The 15,675-nt window shown below is 51.5% G+C and overlaps 1 protein-coding gene across 6 annotated transcripts; it reads left to right on the forward strand.

The window, feature by feature from the left end:
* Positions 1 to 967: 967 nt before the first annotated feature.
* On the forward strand, positions 968 to 11,713 carry pals2b (protein associated with LIN7 2, MAGUK p55 family member b). 6 transcript variants are annotated; one of them, XM_011609384.2, is made up of 14 exons: positions 968 to 1,091; positions 4,598 to 4,650; positions 5,636 to 5,821; positions 7,275 to 7,375; positions 7,569 to 7,721; positions 8,395 to 8,547; positions 8,652 to 8,879; positions 9,372 to 9,503; positions 9,580 to 9,676; positions 9,846 to 9,914; positions 9,987 to 10,148; positions 10,223 to 10,425; positions 10,503 to 10,631; positions 10,705 to 11,713. In XM_011609384.2, the coding sequence occupies exons 3-14, from the start codon at positions 5,713 to 5,715 to the stop codon at positions 10,879 to 10,881; spliced, it is 1,713 nt and encodes a 570-aa protein (XP_011607686.2). In that variant the 5' UTR covers positions 968 to 1,091; positions 4,598 to 4,650; positions 5,636 to 5,712; the 3' UTR covers positions 10,882 to 11,713. The 6 variants fall into 6 exon arrangements, with proteins under 6 accessions (XP_011607686.2, XP_011607690.2, XP_011607691.2 ...); XM_011609383.2 differs by having other exon boundaries at positions 988 to 1,091; positions 4,588 to 4,650; XM_011609388.2 differs by lacking the exon at positions 5,636 to 5,821 and having other exon boundaries at positions 970 to 1,091.
* Positions 11,714 to 15,675: the final 3,962 nt, after the last annotated feature.

Here is a 15,675-nt window from a genome sequence, read left to right on the forward strand (position 1 = left end):
CGAACTGCCCTCTCTGGAGGCACCAGTGCATCTCTGGGAGCTGATTGTAGCTGCACAAGTGGTGGCCAGACCCCACTCAAGTCAGATCAGCAGGTAAAAGCGACAAGGAGAGACACAGACACTCTCCATTTGAAACGAGACAACAAGCAGCACTGTGTGAAGAGCAAAACAATAGAATGGTCAATTAATTACCACCACTTTATGTTGAATAAACAGTGTTACCATGGAATAGCCATGGTGAGAATTTGGAAAATATTATTTCATGATTACATCACATAAGTCTTACGTATCTAGCTGAAGTGGGCAGCGACATGAGATGGACTGGTTGTAGTGGGACACGGACCTAAAACTGACTGGTTTTAGTGGGATGGAGGTCAAGTGGACTAGTTACAGAGACAGAAGGTCAAGTGGACTTGTGACGGCAGTTGAAGAATCAGTTGAAGTGGGACAAAGGCATGAACCGAAATACACAAATGGTTTCAGAGGGTCAGAGGAGTTGGATGGGGACGGAGATGGTGGCCAGAGTAGGTTAAGGAGCCTTAAACTGGTCGAATAGAGAAGTTATTCTGGGACAGAAAGCTAGATGATGTCATAATAATTATGGGATGCTAAATGACTGGTGGGACTCGTGTGACAGAGAGGCTGCATGGACTGGTAATAATGGTGCACAGATAATTAACTGGCATTAAATGTGGCCTGGCTATGGTGTGGCAGTAAAGTAATTCCAGTATAACCAACCCGTAATAACGACATTTTCAATATCCTCTAATATGTGTCTAGCAGGCACTCGATCAAATGTTTATTTACTGTTATATGAGTTTTATTTATTTACTCAAACTACTATGACAATTAGGTGTGACAAAATAAAGTAGTAAAACGTTACTTTGTGGGCTGCACCTCAGTTGCGATTGGTCGATCCGGACGTGACGCAGGAATGGGCGGGGCGAGCGACTTTGATTGGCGTGCTGTTCCTTGGTAGTCTGCTGCGGGACCAGAACAGACAGCTGAAGGGAGGCGGGGTGGGGGGGGGGAGTGAGTGTCCAACCGGGACAGTTGTTTCACTACCGCGAACTCACACGCACGATTCACAGGTAAGCCGCGATACGCGTTCAAAGACGTTTGTGCAAAGCGGTTCCGAATCCATTCATGCGCTGCCAGCCAGATGGAGGACAAAGGCACTTTGGCGTGCGGGAGGTGCGGCGGAGTTTGACAGCAGACTCGGCCGCTCCGCCGTGCGTGCTGGGCTTTGTTCTGACAGTTTGCGCTGGGTCACCGTCGCGGAGCCGCGTCCTTTTCCCGTTTCCCCGCTTATCACGAGGAAGGAGAGCGCGACTGGGCTGTGGTCGTCCGTGCGCGCACGCCACAATGGCTCGGATGGTTCACAAAAAAATGGCCGCACGTGTGGCGAGATCGGCGCGAGCGCTCAGTTGTTCGGTCATCCGGAGAGGCGCAAGCCCTCCGGCGTGGATCTGGCGCACGGCGAGGGCGCACGAATCCAGCGCGCGGCTGGATCAGAACCGCGGCGTCAATTGAAGGCGTGCGGAAATGGGGGGGGGGAGAGCTGCAGGTTATTATGCAGACAGGATGAGGAGGTCGGAACGCGCCACAGTCCCGAGTGGAAGAACTAGCGCAGGGTGGTGGGCTGGAGGAGAAGAGGAGTGCACGTCTCAAGCATCTGCTCCTTTTATTTAAACTTTTGCTCTGAGCTGGACGCCCAAAGTGGGCCGATGGGTCGGCGCAGGGCAGGCCGGGCGGGGGCGCAGCCAGACGGCCGTATTGATTTTTAGTTTCTGTCCTCCACCGAGAAAAGCTCCGTCCAATCGCACCGCTCAATCCCGGGACCTCCTTCCACCATCGGAGCCCCCGGGGTCACTTGGCGACGCTTAAACCATTCGGCCCCCCCAGCGCACGTGATGGGGGAAGCCCATGCACATACGCAACATCCTTGGGGATCCTTCCTGGGAGGGACTACGGGTCAGCGGAGCCACCGCCGGGCTCTTGTTCCATCCAGTCTCTTTCTCTTCCTTTCAGCCTCATAATGATCTGAAAATCCGATTTGTCGAAGTTAATATGAGGAACCAAATGAGGGAAGGAACAGACTGAGACAGTCCAGCGCATTAGAGTAAAGCTGCAGCAGCGTCCAGGGGAGGTTATTGAGTCAGACCCAGATAACCACATTAGCTAAGCTAAGGCCCAACTAACTCAGGATCTATTTTTAAAAAAAACGCTCTGTAAAGTGAAAAAGTGGATAAAGTCTCAAAACATCCACATATTAGATTAAATTAATTCTTCTGGGGAGTTCAGAAGAGCGAAAGAATGTGTTGGAGGGGCCGCGCACACCTCTGGAATGCAACTTTAGGAGCCAAAAGTTGGGAAATGTGTTTTTGCTTAGTCTTTGACAGCTCGGGGGAGGATAAAAGCAGGTTTTTGTCATCAAGTGTGCAAAATCCCCACCTTAAAAGCAACCGGCTGAAACTACAGCATCAAGTCAAATCTTGTGGAGCGCAGACGTAGAGAAGTAAACTCCCACCTCAGTATTTGCCCTGCCTTCTCCGTCCTGTGCTGGGTGGGGAGAGCACAAACTTCAAGACAAACGTGCTCCTGATGTTGGAGCGCGCGGGAGCTCTCGGTGAGTCAGAAATCCAACGGAACCTCAGACTTTTCCATTATTAGGCAGCCACGGGGGAGATAGTATTTGGGGGGAAAAGCAGGAGGACGAGGCAAAGCGGGAGTGACGCAGACCTCCCAGCCGTGAGCCGCTGGTGCGTCACTGGGTTGTGATCTCCACACCTGCTCCCCGCCCCGTCTGCGCCTCCCCGCAGGCGCGTCTGCCACCACCTAATTGCGTATTTGTCACGAAGTTACGCCACAAAATGACTAACCCGAGCAGAGATGAGGGCTTTTGCACCACGGGTGGATGCGAAGGCGGATGCGTCTGCCTCTAAATTTAAACCCGTTTCACAGAAGCCTCAAATCTATGACGGGGCCCCTTTGATGGCGGCGGCGCCGGACGTGATGTCGAGGACATTTGGATGGAACCACTGTCTCAACTTTGCAGTCACCCTTAGTCCCATTGCGTCATGTCATCGTCTGATACCCCCCCTCCCTCCCCCCATCGTCTCGCTGTTGTAAAGATTGGGCGGATATTGATCTGCTGAGATGACCATCTCGGGGGGAGCGGCGTAATCCTCTTATCGGGCGGCCGCGCGAGCTCACGGAGTGACCTACATTAGAGCCGCCGGCAGGGTGATGGTGCGAGGGAGGACACGATCGGGCCGGTGGAGAGTGCTCTCTGCTAATGTTGTGGCTTTTGTGATTCTCAAGCCATTGAAAGAAACGGAGAGTGACGGCGGCTCTAAGAGCATCCACCCCCCCCCCCCCCCCCCAGAAGGTCAGAGAGAGAGGGAGAGTCCATTTATGTCACAGGAAGGTTTGGAGTCGATGGAAGGCTCGTCTCCTCCCTCGCCAGAGTTCTTGGCCTTGTGCTCCGACTGAGAGTAAGATCACGACGAAGAGGCCGAATCAGAGGTAAAAGTGAGGTTTCTCCTTCGCGTGACTGGGAGCGAGGCAATTTCTTTACATATTTATGCTTTAAATAGCACGTGCACGTGCGCGCATGCACGCACGAGTAGAGAAAACAGCCCCCCGACCCCTCCATAATCCCCCTCTGTGAGCTGTCCATCATCCAGGGGGCGTTCGGAGGCCTCTTAATGAGTCGGTCATTTCCGCACGGCGGGCCGCACGGCACGCGACACACGTGACGTCCGGGGGGGGGGGCGTGAAGTCAGGCCGCGGCGCCATGGCGATGTGGCTGATGTGGTTGTGGACGGCGCCGCAGCAAAAAGGCCCATTAATTCTGAAAAGCAGCTTACGCGTATGAATATTTTAGCTCCTCTGCAAAAAAAAAAACCCAAACCTCTTTTTGTATTTGGTGAATTTCTCGCCTTTAATCATGGAGCATTCTAGCAAAGTGATGCTAGCGGATGGCGTCTTGAGTCGTAGCATAAAGACTGTGGCTACCTGGCGGCCCTCACAGCACCACGCCGACAGCGCTTTTGTTCTCTTCCAAGGCTTCTCACACCTCCACCTAATCTGGAAAGATCCTCACCTCCCTGAATAACAATGCGCTCGCCTCTGCTCCTTGCTCCTCTTTCTGCCGATTCTCCTCTCCTCCTTCCAGCTCTCTGCTCTCTGGAACCGATACATCCAGATCGGGTCCTCTGGTGCGGATGATTTGATCATAAATTGCTGCTTTGCCTTTTTGTCTCCATTAACATTCCTAAAAGGGATATTTTTCACTTCCAATCAGCGTGCGGGGGCCTGATTGTAATCTGTGTTGCGTAATTAATTGACCTCCTGCTCTCTCCCTTCCCTCCAATCGGCCGTGATTGGTGAAAACACCCGGGAGATGATGAGCAGCACTTTCTCTGATCACCCTGTAGATGTTTGGGCTCATTTATGCTTTGTTCCCAGTTGAGGCTGGTTTTCAGGGCGGAAGCTGAGTGTTGGGTTCATTGTCTCCGGGGACGTGGAGATCAGGTGGGCGCCGGTTTCTGAGATGATCCCGTCTCTCTCCTTCTCTTTGAGGTGAGCGCAGCTGGCGGACGAGCGGACGGTAAGGCGGAGGTCGGCCCACCCCGAGCAGCACAGGTAAAAACACAACCTCCGCTTTGCTCTCTCCTGTTCCCATTTGCAACGACCAGAAAAAATCCAGAGGTTTGAATCTGGACAGACCAGTCCCTGCGGAATGCGCCCAGTCGCCATAGCGACCCGCACCGGCGTTCACCCTCAGGCCGCGTTCAGACCTGTTGGGTCCGGTCGGAGGAGAGCGAGATTGTGTAATCCCGTGTTTTGTGGCCGGATTAAATTCTAACCTCCCTGTGTTGGAGGAGGGGTGGATTAAAGGCTGCAGATCTGCTCTTTGCACAGCTGCCTCGGGTGTGGGGGGGGGGGTTGATGGACACTGGAGGGGGCGGGGCTTAATTTACCCCACCGGTTTGGCTTTTTCTCCGCGTCTCCGGTCCGCAAGTGTTGAGGATCAACCCCGGAGCGTCTTGAGCTCCGTCACCGAAATCGGTGAAATCCAGACGCGCTGCTGTGGAGTGGGGGGCGAGACGGAGGAAATGCCCCGTGACTCGAGGAGAGGGGGGTCGGAAACACTCTTTTATGAGATTACTTACATAATGACACACTCAAGTGGCGTGTGCACGTGTGCGTGCGCGCGTGTGTGTGTGTGTGTGCACGCGCAGGTGATACCAGGGGCATCTCAACCTCAGGTGGGGTACATAAGAGGAGGGGGACTCAAATATGCCCCAAACAGCAGGGAAGGATTGTCGGATTATGGGTGTGTGTGTGTGTGTGTGTGTGTGTGGGTCGGTGGAGGGAGGGGTGGAGGGAGGGTATTAAAGCCAGCATAAAGGGAGGGACTGTGAAACCCATGTTCACATTTGAGTATCTGCCTCATTTTCTGCCTCTCCGTCTCTTCCCACCGCTCAACCTTCCACCTTCTTTGTGATTTCCATCCCTTTTCTCCGCTTTTCTTTTCTTTTCCTCATCCCCCGACCTCGACCCCGGTCCACTGTCTCTTGTTCCCTCTCTTCGGCCCCCCCCCCCCTTCTGTTTCGGGAGTTGACAGGGTCTGGAGGACTGGAGGACAAAAGGGTTTAAACTGGTGTTTTAGTGGTGACAGGCAGGAAGGAGTAGAGCTCTGTAATGGTCACAGCTATGGAGGACGCCTGTCCCAGTGGGGGGCAGCAGGAGACGGAGATGAACCCTGCGGGGCAGCCTGACGGGGCCTCGGTGTCCACCCAGCCATCTAGAGGTGAGGACAGAGGGATGTCTCAGGTTGGTGGTGTTGGGGTGGATGAAAGGCTCACATCAGATTGGTTGAGCACTGTTTAATGTTAATGATCTCTAAATTTGACACGTTTTCTTGACTAAACCGACTGCGCTTATGAAAGTTATGCTAACCAGTTCTAAAGTTGAAACATTTCCTCAGGATAAGAAGACATTCCTCAAATATTGACCCTCCTGTTACAGATGACGTCTTTCTGCTGCTTCTGCTTTATTTTGAAGGCTCTTTAGTATGAGCTCCGCTTCGTCCTGATTAGCTTCATTGTAGCTAACGGTAGCTTAAGTGTCCAGTGATTTAAACGCTTGCTTGTTTTCCAGCCATTTCAGCGTAGCTTTAGCAGCTAGCTCCTAATCTCCTGAAACACTTGGATCTCTGCTCAGAATGAGAGCTTCCGTTCCCGTGAGCGTTGGTCTATGAGAGGAAGCGCACACCAGACTCCATATTTGTTCAGGTGATGCAGACAGTCGGAGAGGCTTCGCTCCGTCTCCTTCCTACCTGCTGAGTCCAGGCGACTCCTGGTCAGGTGACGCGATGAAAAGGTCGCCATGGTTTGAACCCGGCGGCCACGGCTGCTGGTTCTGTGTCGGGCTGGAAAACAGGAAATTACGGTCCTTCAGATTTCAGGAGTCGCTGTTTTCGCAGCCGTGGCGGCGGTTTAAAGCTACGCTGTGTTTTTCCGCGGATGTGTTTTTCTCTTCTCGGACGCTGTTTAGCTTAGATTGCGAAACACGTGAGACGGGCCTCATTTTGGCCGCGCCGCCGTCACGTGGTCAGCCGCCCTCGCCGCCATCCCTCACGGAGACAATCATAAATATTTAGGGCGCGACGCGGGACGCTGTTTATGCTATCCTCCTACTTCCCTCTGATGTCATCCCGAGGTTATACTTTACAACATACGTTGTAATTCAAACAATCTTCCTCGCGTTTTTGGGCGTGAACCTATCATTTTCCACGCCGTCTCCAATGGAACGATCTACGCAGCGAAATCAAAACAAACAGTTTCTGCCAAAAAAGGAAGGAATTAGAGAAAAAATAGCACAGTTATTAACAAATACTAGAATCCATAGTGTCAAACCTTAGCAACAGCGTCCCGGCAACCACGGAGAGGAACCGCCATCAATATTTATGTAGCTATGACAACAATATATTTATCCTAAATAGTTGAGGAATAAAAACAGGACTTTTATTTGACAGTGGGAGTTGTAGTTTGAAGGAAGTTGAAGTCTGGGTGCGCCCTTGACCCAGGAGTCGAGGCTGAACATGATGCTCGTGGAGAGAAATTACAGTGAACCCAAGTGCTGACTGGACATTTTTGTGTATAATAACACACACACACACACACAGGCTTTAGGTTATCTGGTTTATGGCTTTGACACCTGGCTAACTCCTCCTGTCTCCGTCCTCGTCTCCGTCTGCTCAGCCATGCAGCAGGTGCTGGATAACGCGGGCGAGGCCCCCGCCTCCTCGGGCGCCAAAGACATCGACCTGCTCTTCCTGCGCGGCATCATGGAAAGTCCCACGGTACGTTTCCCCCGACAGATCTGCCCTCCCGGCATATCTGCAGCACAGATACGGGAGCAAACACGGCGTCAGCAATAAAACGGTCAAAGGGCAGACGGCTCGATCAAAAAAATAAAATTACCTTTAAGAACGACGGCGATCGTATCCAAGCCAGGCAGCATCATCATGTCCCCCCCCACCCCCACCCCCCCAGGCTCATGAGCACACGGAGGAGGTGAAGCTGGAGGCGGTGCAGGACAACAACGTGGAGCTGGTGACGGAGATCCTGGGGGACATCAGCAGCCTGAAGGTCAAAGACGACAGCGCCGCCGAGCTGTCCCGGATCCTGCAGGAGCCCCATTTCCAGGTGAAAAAAAGTGCTGTTGGGTCGTGAAGCGGTGCCCAGAATATCAATGAGTCCAGAAGGTTTCAGAAGGTTTCAAATTTAAAGGCCAAAGTAACGCTCGCTGCTCAGTTCTGCCGCAAAAACGCTAAATATTAGCATGAAATTTGATCCTTTCCTGGAGCTCCTGTAACTTACCAGAAGAGGGAGGAAGAAAGAAAAATGTGACCATTAAAAAGCCAAAGTTAAAGCCAGTGGATGTTTTGATCCTTTATTAAAAACAACCATTTGATCTTTAATTGAAACGATGTGCGCACGCTGTAATATTAATGCTAGTGTACCAGTATAAACGTGCACCTCCAGTGACAGTCAGCTGGTGCACCAGTAGAGACTGAACCCCCAGCAGGGAGCCGTCGGCCCAATAGGAGCGGGGCCCGGTCGGGGGGGCCCCGCACCAATCAGAGCCGTCGGTGCTGTAAGCTGACGGCTAAGACCCCGCTGACCTACTGAGCCGAAGGGAGAGAAACAGTGAATCAGAGATGACGTCAAACTGTAGAAAACGTGAATTTACCCAACTTTCGAACTTTTAGCGGGTGATGAAAAATGGGGTTGTTGTTTATTTTCGTGCTCGTGGTGAAATCCAGGTACTGACGGGGAATTTTCTCCATTTTTCCTCATCTGAATCCCCCCCCCCAAGTCTCTTCTGGAGGCACACGACATCGTGGCCTCTAAATGCTACGAAGTGCCGCCCCCGCCGGAGATGAGCAACGACGCGGCAGTAAACAGTGCGCTGATGCAGGCCGACGCCGTGCGCATGATCGGGATCAGGAAGAAGGCCGGCGAGCCTCTGGTGAGTGGAATCTGTGCATGTGTTGGGGGGGGCGGGGCACAATGGAGAACACTGGGGTTGCGGGAGGAGGCCAAACATCCTCCTCTTCTCCTCCCCCCTCCCAGGGAGTGACGTTTCGCGTGGAGAAGGACGACCTGGTGATCGCCCGGATCCTCCACGGCGGCATGATCGACCGGCAGGGCCTCCTGCACGTGGGCGACATCATCAAGGAAGTGAACGGGAAGGACGTGGGCAACAACCCCACCGAGCTGCAGGACATGCTGAAGGACTGCAGCGGCGGCATCACGCTGAAGATCCTCCCCAGCTACCGGGACGCCCCGGCGCCCCCGCAGGTGAGCGCACGCCCACGCCGGGCGCCGAACGCCAACACGAACACGGGCTCGGCACCGGCCGTCCCGCAATCCCCTGCACAGGAACGTGAACCCTGGGAGCCCTATTAATAACACTCCGTGTGCTATGTGGGTCACACTCGCTGGTTTTATGTCTTACACACACACACACACACACACACACACACACACACACACACACGCACAGCTTGTGCTCCCTCGTGTGAAACGTGTAGCAATTAAAAGACTTCTCACTCCCGCGCACACGCTGAGCTCTTATGAGCTAATTGACATCAATTCAGAATTCCTAAAAAGGCAGAAATGGGATAAACAGCCGGAAAAGCAAAAGCTACTGGAAGCGAGCTGCTCCGGATGGAACGCCGCGTATTTTACTGCCTGTTTTATCGCTTCCTCTGCTCGGAAAGCACCGTAGACGCCACATGCACAGCTACACGTGCACCGTGAAGCACTGCCTTACCTCTACCTGCGCCCCAGGTGTACGTGCGGCCCTACTTTGACTACAACCCCGCCAATGACAGCCTGATCCCCTGTCGAGAGGCGGGCATGGCGTTCACCAAAGGCGACATCCTTCAGATCGTCAACAGGGAGGACCCCAACTGGTGGCAGGTGAGCTCTCCTCTCCTGATGGAGCTCTTGGTGACGTAGGAAGGCTTCAGGAGATAACCGACGCGCTCTTTGGCAGGCGTGTCACGTGGTCGGCGGCGCCACGGGGCTGATTCCCAGTCAGTTCTTGGAGGAGAAGAGGAAAGCTTTCGTCCCTCGAGACTTTGAGGGAGCAGGTGTGTGGACTCCTGACCTGAGCCAATGTGAATTCGGTGTTGAATGCGTTCACCCTCGTGCTGAGATTGTTAAACGACGTCATAGAAGTTGTGGTTAAATGGGCCAAACCTGCCCCCTTGTGGCCAACGGCCGAAACAGCTCAGAGTAACGAGCGTCTCGTCTTTTTAGGGATCCTTTGTGGGACCCTAGCTGGCAAGAAGAAGAAGAAGATGATGTACCTGACAGCCAAGAATGCAGGTCAGGATTCACCCCCATGCGGTGGTTCTAGAGCTGGGTTCTGGGTTCTAATCATATGATGCTTTTGAACAGAGTTTGACAGACATGAGCTGCAGATCTATGAAGAAGTGGCAAAGGTGCCGGCGTTCCAGAGGAAAACGCTGGTCCTGATCGGTGCTCAGGGCGTGGGACGGCGCAGCCTGAAGAACCGACTGATGGTGCTCCACCCGACCCGCTTCGGCACAACCATCCCATGTACGTCCCGCTCTGGGTTTCTAAATTCCGGGCCCACGCAGACGGAGCAAACCATTAACAGAACGCTGCTTCAGACACGTCACGCAGGCCCCGCGACAACGAGCTCAACGGGAACACCTACCACTTCACCACGAGGTCAGAGATGGAGGTGGACGTGAAAGCCGGCCGGTTCCTGGAACACGGCGAGTACGACGGCAACCTGTACGGCACCAAGATCGAGTCGATCCACGAGGTGGTGGCGGCGGGACGCACGTGCATCCTGGACGTCAATCCACAGGTGAGAGGGCGAGCAGATCCAGACGGGGGTCGGGTCTGTGTCCGCGAGGCGTTTGACCCGCCGTATCCTTCCGCCAGGCTCTGAAGGTACTGAAAACGGCGGAATTCATGCCGTACGTGGTGTTCGTCGCGGCGCCGGATTTCGACACCCTGAAGGCGATGCACAAGGCCGTGGTGGACGCCGGGATCACCACGAAGCAGCTGACGGTACGTGGGCGACACGCCATTAACCGGGACGGGCCCGGGCGGAAGGGTTGACGTCCTTGTTGTCCCCGAGCAGGACGTGGACCTGAGGAAGACGGTGGACGAGAGCGCTCGGATCCAGAGGGCGTACGGCCACTACTTCGACCTGACCATCGTCAACGACAACCTGGACAAGGCCTTCGAGACGCTGCAGGTCGCCGTGGACGGGCTGTGCTCCGACCCCCAGTGGGTCCCGGTGAACTGGGTGTACTGACGGCCGGCGCCGGGCCCACCATCGGGAGATGCTGGTCCTCGTCTCGCGGCGCGGCTTTTTTTTTTTTTTTTTCTACTCCGATCTCAAAGGGAAAGAGTGCTTATTTATTTTATAACTTTTTATGAAATCTTTCTATTCGACAGGGAATTCCAGCGCGGACGAAGCGGAAAATGAGACCCGCTCTCGTTCTGGGGCCATTTTCTCGCATTAAGTTATTGCTGTAGCAACATAGTCTGCGTTTTATTCTGGATTCGCTCCATCCCAGCGTGGACTGGGAGGACGGGAGGACGGGAGACGGACCGGAGGACGTCCAGCCGCTCCCTGTCGGAGACCACCGGTCCAAACATCTGTGTTTTTCAGAAGTCCGTCCCAAACTGCGACCAACTGGTCCGAGGTCAAAAAAGCCAGTTTGATCCCAGTTCCACCAGTGCGTATGTGTGTGTGTGTGTGTGTGTGTGTGTGTGTGTGTGTGTGTTGGGGGGAGGGGGGGTTGTTCAGGTTTTTGTCCAAACTTTGTGTTCTTGTGCTAAACGTTTGCTCCGTCGTCGCTACGGGTGTTTCTGGGTTCGAGAGTCCGTCCACACAAGCCGACCTACTGATTTTGTACTTGTGAACGTGGCACAACTGCTTCCTTTATTCCTCATTTTCATCGTTGCGTCATGCCAAAGCCCCGATCCTCCTCGGAAGTCGGACATCCATAAAAGCCCGAATCCCACAGGAGCCGTAATAGGAACTCTAGAGGCCGACCCCTGTATCGTTTATCGTATCCTCAATGCTAATAAAATGTCCTGACACTACATTTAAGATGATAATAAAGTAACATTTCACCCTATAACAGGGTTTTTTTTATTTTTTTTCTCCAATGGGTTTCAACAAAAGGACAAAGAGAAATGAGGGTTGTTTTTTTTTTAAACATTTTATTAATTAATGCAACTGACAGTCAAGCCAGAGAGTGAACTAGATTAAATGTTACATATTCACATTATGTCCTAACAGGGTTTACAGCATATCTTGTCTTTTGTAAGCGTACATGTTAACAAAAATACAAAGAAGAATTAAGTCAAAAAAAGAAACCAAAGCTCACCACTTTACAACAAGGACAAGGAGCTTAGCAGTGGATGTGGACAAGTTCAACTCGGCAACATAAAGACCCTCACCAACACAGGAATGACGGCAAATTCAGTTTTGGCATGTTGTGGTTTAAATAAGGGAGAAGTGAAAAATGAGAGCGATAAAGGGAGGTTTGAGCGCACGTGGCCGTGCCCGGAGGGCGGGATGGGGTGGGGGGGGGGGGACTTTGGTCGCTTTATTGCTATGGCTTAACAACGGAAGAGAGGAAATGTTAACGATGGCTGGCCGGGGGAAACCACGTAGAAGTGAAACGGGCGGTCCTGGAATCGCTCGTGCACACGTGAACAAGCGGAACATCTGAAATATGCAGCTGATTGTCTTTAAACGATCAGGAAATATCACTTTTACCTCTGAGTCCAACTCCAGGACACCCATACAATCATAGGAGGTAGATCCATGGCATCAAATGAAGATATAGATATATAGATGTGTGTACACACACACACACACACACACACACACACAAACACGGGTCTGGGTGGGAGCTGAATGAATTTGTAGTGCATACACATACTTTAAATTTAAGGCCAAATAGGGACGCCATGCGCCGTTCTAAGGCTCTTTAAAGACGAGGACGGGGACAGAATAGGGGGGCGTGGGGGGGGGGAGAGCAGGTGGAGCCCTTTTCACGACAATACCTGAGTCGAACAGTGAACGCACCACGGGACCTGTGGTGCGGCTGCAGGTCAACGACACATTTGGCTACGCAGAGAAACGTGCACGCGTGCGGCGTGCACATACTGGTGTTGTTACCACTGGGGTGGGGGTGTGTGTGTGGGGGGGGGGTGGGGGGTGTGACGCCGACACGGCCGTCAGTGACGTTCAAACCTCCCAGAAGAGGGGAAATTTGATTTTTACTGGACAATATGAAACACATTACAGAAAAAAGTCAATGCAGCATATACCAGGCTTATGAGGTACTTCATAAATATATAGAGATATAGCGACCTTTATTTTTTTTTTTTTTTTAGAAAAGCTCATCTTATTCCTTAGAATTCCTAATGATAGCATAAAATACCTCGTCAGTTACTTCTTTTTACTCTTTTTTTCTTTTTCAGAGACTGCTTTGAAAGTGCAAAACACAAATACTGATCGTTCTATGCAGCATCTATACGCAAAAGGTAGCGCCGTCCGTCTTTTTATTCTCTTTTTTCTGGGGTTTTTTTAAAAAAAAAAAAAGAAAAAAAAAAGGATTTGTTTAAACTTTGTGGTGCGTCGTGGTTCGTCAAAACCTTCGATTTCAAACAGAAAGATCCCCGATCGCACTGCTGGGGCCGATGGAGAAGAGAGATCAGACATAAAGGCACACGTACGACTACAAACGTGCTGGGTCGGGTTCGAGCTGCCGCTCGCTGCCTCGCGTGCACCTCCTGCGCTTCACGTCTCCAACTGTCGCTCGGAAAAAAGGGAGATGAACTACAGGAAGTGTGAATCAGGGTCGTCCGGGAGGTGGAAACTACGGCCCCGCCCTGAAACCTGCAGCCACGCCACTTTATTGCTGTGCACACGCCTTCGCCGCCGCTACAACATTCCTCAATATGGCCGATGATTGACAGAAATGTGGACCCTAACTGTCTGACGGCAGGGGTCACGGGGTCAGGGGGTCAGCTCCGTCACACCAGAGGATGAGTCGGCTTTTTTTCTTAAAAAGGAGAGAGGTTTTTTTTTTTTGTACCCCCAATCGTCACAATTTGGTCCCTCAAAATGGAGCTGACACTCAAACACGACTTGATTTTTCAATTCTGAAGGGGAGCTCGAAGAACAGTGCACACACATGATTGGCTTGTACTGGTTTGGTCACAATAATTAAACTAAAAATGAAAAAAAGAGATCATTTTTATAAATTAGGGCTAATGTTAGCTAGCACCTTACGCTGCTCCGAGGTAGTTTTCATTCTCCCCAAGGTGGTAAATAGGAAGCCACGTCATTCTGAACGCCTGAAATGCTTTAATTACAAGAAAAAACAAAATAGCCATTTGACAAGTGCAGATTAGCTGGATGGCGTTGATGCGGTTGGCAAAAATTTGGTAGCAAGTCACCAAAAATCAAGGTGGATGACGGGAAGGCCCGTGTCTGCGACCCAGAGCAGCGGGTTCACCCGGGGAGGGGGGGAGGGGGGGTTGACGTGATATTCATGAGATGATCGCTGATACTCATAAATAGGAGTGCTTTCACTCAAAGCAGTGAAGATGGGGGGGGGGTTATAGCGAGACGGTAGCTCAGAATATGGATATCCAGTACGACAACATTCGTTAATGCCCTCACAACGGCTACCGTCAACGTCCTGGGTTTGGTCTGTTAATTGTTCGGTGTGACTGAAGCGATAAAAATGACGTCGCCTCACTGCCTCACTACCCCCCCCCCGGGAGGGCGCTATGCTAACGTGGCTTCGTCCCAACCGCGTGACCTTGGAGATCCTCGTTGGTCTTCCAAACACGCCGGGGCAGTTAAAGAACAGTGGATTAATAAGTGATATCGACAATCCTCACTGGGGGGGGGGGCAGACCAGTGACACGTGGTTACAGGTAGCAGGCTGGACAGTGGTGTAACGAGTCAACTGACAAAAGTAACATTTAAGAAGAATAACTGTAAGCTTGCTAACACCAGCCAGGAGCCTTGGAAATCATGAACTGCCCTCTTAGAGTATAAACACAAAGCTCTAGAATATATTCATATACCGTATTTTCCGGACTATAAGTCGCACTTTCTTTCATAGTTTGTCAGGGGGTGCGACTTGTACTCCGGAGCGACTTATATGGTAAATAAATACATTATTACAGAATTTCACATGTTCGTTAGTTTCACACTGACAACCACAGGAGGGCGCTCTAGGTGTGTGTACCTGAGGAACAAGTTTCTTTAGCGACGCAGAAGAAGAAGTGCTGCTTCGTCTAGTTACACTTGATTGTTTGGTAAACTTGCTCGGATGTTCTTTATGCTATAGTTATCTGAATAACTATTAATATGTTACGTTAACAAAGCAGACACGTACTCAGTTCGTTGTGGGTCATGTAGCTGAATTTGTTACGTTAGCATACCGTAACGCTATTGCTAATCCATGCTAATTGCCTTTCATGATTTTATCAAATAAACTTTCCCCCAAAGTGCGACTTATATATCTATTTTCTCTTTATTTTGCATTTTTTGGCTAGTGCGACTTAAACTCCGGAGTGACATATAGTCCAGAAAATACGGTATGTGTGTGTATAGCTGTATAAAACCACTACAAGTAAGCAACACTCTTGACAAAAAAAACCTTAGCTTCTTTTTCTTTCAGGCAAAAGTGGACTAAAAACAGTCACGGATCTGGATTTTGTGTTTCCGGGTAGAACGCCAACCCAGCAAAACGTCAGATGTGGCTGAAAAAAATTCCCATTCCTCAATAAGGGAGCAGGCTGCAAAATCTAAATCCATATGACAATTAGCGCTCATCAAACCTGTACATAAGGACACAAACACACCAGAAGCACACGCGAGCATAACGTGAGCCTGTCGGACGCCGCCACACAGGCGCCAGCTACATTCATTCTGAGTTCAACGTAGGAAAACAGCAACTATTCTACAAGATTTCTGTATCTCAGCGATAGTTTCTCCTCAGGACGCGCCTCAGGGTTATCATACAGGGAGGGGGGGTGGTATCAACAGGACAGTTGATCCCCGAAA

This window comes from Takifugu rubripes, chromosome 12, assembly GCF_901000725.2.
Source record: "Takifugu rubripes chromosome 12, fTakRub1.2, whole genome shotgun sequence".
In the NCBI taxonomy this organism is placed as follows: Eukaryota; Metazoa; Chordata; class Actinopteri; order Tetraodontiformes; family Tetraodontidae; genus Takifugu; species Takifugu rubripes.

What these genes read in the sequence shown, in the direction of transcription:
- pals2b (XM_011609384.2), top strand. Translation starts at nt 5,713, where the DNA reads ATGGTCACAGCTATGGAGGACGCCTGTCCCAGTGGGGGGCAGCAGGAG. An exon ending in TGCAGGAGCCCCATTTCCAG is followed by an intron (nt 7,722 to 8,394) that starts GTGAAAAAAAGT and finishes CCCCCCCCCAAG; the next exon opens with TCTCTTCTGGAGGCACACGA. An exon ending in TCGAGACTTTGAGGGAGCAG is followed by an intron (nt 9,677 to 9,845) that starts GTGTGTGGACTC and finishes TCGTCTTTTTAG; the next exon opens with GGATCCTTTGTGGGACCCTA.